General features: G+C 68.1%; 1 protein-coding gene across 1 annotated transcript in view; it reads right to left on the bottom strand.

Annotated features, from left to right (window-relative positions):
• Positions 1 to 2933, bottom strand: part of LOC113484857 (laminin subunit beta-1-like) — a gene marked incomplete at its 5' end in the record, with an annotated part of 26584 nt that extends 23651 nt beyond the window's left edge. The window contains 12 exons of the mRNA XM_026857537.1: positions 123 to 258; positions 338 to 417; positions 546 to 658; positions 736 to 915; positions 1001 to 1189; positions 1471 to 1591; positions 1671 to 1876; positions 1951 to 2014; positions 2092 to 2280; positions 2382 to 2455; positions 2570 to 2693; positions 2808 to 2933. Coding sequence (XP_026713338.1) covers positions 123 to 258; positions 338 to 417; positions 546 to 658; positions 736 to 915; positions 1001 to 1189; positions 1471 to 1591; positions 1671 to 1876; positions 1951 to 2014; positions 2092 to 2280; positions 2382 to 2455; positions 2570 to 2693; positions 2808 to 2933 — 1602 coding nt within the window. The remainder of the gene's footprint in view (positions 1 to 122; positions 259 to 337; positions 418 to 545; positions 659 to 735; positions 916 to 1000; positions 1190 to 1470; positions 1592 to 1670; positions 1877 to 1950; positions 2015 to 2091; positions 2281 to 2381; positions 2456 to 2569; positions 2694 to 2807) is intronic.
• Between the last annotated feature and the right edge of the window lie 3 nt (positions 2934 to 2936).

The raw sequence follows: 2936 nt of genomic DNA, 5'->3' as shown, positions 1-2936 counted from the left end.
CTCTGCCCCGCTGTGCCAACCAGGCAGAGCGGTGCCTGCCAGCTTGGGGACTCTACAAAGAGCCACCCAGTGCCCTGCTCTGCTTGATATCCCTTTCCCCCAGGGACACCTTCCTCCCTTACCTGATGCAGCCGAGCATCCTCAGCCTCGTAGGTGTAATGGTCCAGGTTGATGCGGTAGAACCCAGGCTCCACCTGGCTGCACTGTCGTCCCACCACGTGGCTGCGGCACTGGCACTGCCCCGTCTCCACAGCGCACCTGATACCCCAGTGGCACCATCAGCCCCGATGCCGGCAGGGACACCCCCCTCACCCCCTGCATCCCCTCAAAGACTCACAGGTTGTTGCGGGCACCTCCCACGTCGCAGTCGCAGGGCCGACAGCCGGGGAGGTCGTGGCTCAGTCCCCAGTGCTCGGGCTGGAGAAGGTAAGGGTGTCAGGGAGCGCCTGGCCGTGGTGCCACAGTCCCAAGCACCGTGCGTGGCCCCTGAGCACCATGCTTGGCTCCCGAACACTGCGCACAGGCCCCAGCACAGCCTCACTCACCAGGCACTGGTCACAGTTGCGCCCGGTCACCAGTCGCTTGCAGAAGCACTTGCCGCTGACAGGGTCGCACTGGCCACCCTCGCCCACCGTGCCACGAGGGTCACACTGGCACCCTGCACAGAGAGCCAGTGGCGTCTGGGGGGGCCAAGCCATGCACTCAACCCCCGTGGGTGCCACCCCCGGTACCTACGCTGGCAGCCCTGCGGGTTGGCGGCACTGAGGCCGAAGAAGCCGGGTTTGCAGCGGTCGCAGCGGGGACCGGCCACATGCTCCTTGCAGCGGCACTGCCCCGCGATCAGCCCCCGCGCAGGGTCGTCAGCACCATCACACAGCCCGCCGTCCAGAGAGCCCTCGGGGTCACAGTCACAGGCTGGGGGTACAGGCAGCGTCAGCACGCCGACCCCTCAGCCCACCCTGCACAGCCCGTCCTGTGCCACGGACCCCCTGGCACCGACCTCGGCACACCGCGGGGTCCCGCAGGTCCTTGCTGGGGTCCTTGTAGTAGAAGGGCTTGCAGAGGTGGCAGCGGCGGCCCATGGTGTTGTGCTGGCAGCCATCACACACGGCCCCGCTGGCGTTCCCCGTGGCCAGGAAGACGGCCATGTCGAAGTGGCACCGCCGCGAGTGCTCGTTGCAGTCGCAGCCTGCGGGGACGGCACCGTGGCACGGCACGCGGCACCCCAACTCCCCGCCCGGCAGGCAGCTCCCCTCTTCCAAACCTCCCCAGCCCTGACTCCCAACCCCGCATCTCCCCAAACTACAGCCTGCTGCACCCCACACCCCCCACAGCCAGTCTGCAGGATGCCAGTCCCCCCCCAAACACACCCCAGCATGCAGCACCCCACAGTCCCTGCCACGGCGCAGCCCGCCAGCCCCGACACCGAGACCCCTGTGCCCGGAGCCGGTGCTGGCACAGGGCACTCACGGCGGCAGGCGTTGGTGCTGGAGCCCTCGGCCGGGCGCCAGGGCAGGTCGTGGTAGAAATCCTCACAGCGCTCGCAGTTCAGCCCCTGCGTGTGGTGCTCGCAGACGCAGCGCCCGTGGATCTGGGGGTGAGCACCCAGCTTAGCATGGCCACCGAGTCCCTCGGCACCCGGTGCCGAGCCAGCGGCCGTGTGGCCTCACCATGCCGGGGACGGAGGATGTTGGGGCGCCAGGTGCTGGGGCGCAGCGGGCAGCGTGGCCGTGGCAGAAGCAGCTCCCACGCAGCACCAGCTCATCCACGGCGTAGTAGTACTTGTGCAGCACCTCCCGCCGCGTGTCCAGCAGGTTGTCCCCCAGCGTGTGCAGCTTGGTGAGGTTCACCCGCAGGTTGGTGACACGCAGCAGGTCTGGGGGGGTGGCACCATCAGCACCTCCCCTGCTGCCCACCTGCCCCACGACCCCGGCACCCCTGGCCACGCACCCTGGATGTCAGGGCTGTAGGGATCCGCCACAGGGATGGAGGGATCCAGCACCTTGAAGATGACCTGGAGGGGGAAGGGGTGGATGAACCCAGACCCCCTGGCCCCCCAGCTCCCCTCCACGTCACCCCAGCCCCACACACCTCCCCATGGCTGGAGGGCTCGATCTCGGAGTAGCGCTGGTCACACAGCACCTCGTCCACCAGTCCCGAGGGCTGACTGGGGACACCGGGGAAGAGCTTGGAGCAGTTGTAGGCGAAGTAGCGGTAAACTTTCCAGCTGCGCCCAAAGTCGGCCGAGCGCTCCACCAGCATGGCAGCGGGACGGAAGGTCTGCGGGACACCCAGTTGAGATGGGGGTCGGTCCCACAGCCCTCACGGGTCCGTCCCGTCCCATCCCACCCCATCACAGGCACCCACGTGCCATGACCCACCTTAAACTTCATGATGAGGTGGGTGAAGTGGAACTCGCCCTCCAGGTCCAGGCGGACGCTGACATGCTCCATGCCTGGTGAGGGGACAGAGGTGCTGGCTGGGGCCAGGAAAGACCCCCCAGCCCCATGGCCACGCAGCTCTGAGGCACACACACGTGTGGACAACCCCGCTGCCACCCCGGCCTCACCATTCTCCGATTGCCACCAGGTCCGCTGGCCGTGGGGGCCGCTCAGGTAGATGACGTTCTCGATGCGGTGGCTCTCGGGCAGGGATGGGTCCCGCGAGTCACAGGTGAAACATTTCTCTGAGTCCTGTGCAGGGGAGCGGCACCATCAGGGATGGGTGGCTGGAAGCTGCACCGGTGCCCGGCCCTGCCGGGGCTGTGCTGGAGCTGTGCCGGGCTATGCCAGGCCTGGTGGGCTCACCTGGAGGTGGCTGACGATGCAGTACTCCTGGGGCCCGTCCAGCCCGCAGGTGGAGGTGGCACTCAGGCGGGGGGCTCGCCCCACCAGCAGGTTCCCGGTGGCTGGGTAGCAGCTGCCACGGGCACAGCC

Source organism: Athene cunicularia (assembly GCF_003259725.1).
Source record: "Athene cunicularia isolate RWA chromosome 12 unlocalized genomic scaffold, athCun1 chr12_part1, whole genome shotgun sequence".
Lineage (NCBI taxonomy): Eukaryota > Metazoa > Chordata > Aves > Strigiformes > Strigidae > Athene > Athene cunicularia.
The sequence above is the reverse complement of the archived record's forward strand: the minus strand, read 5'-3'. Positions and strand labels throughout refer to the sequence as shown.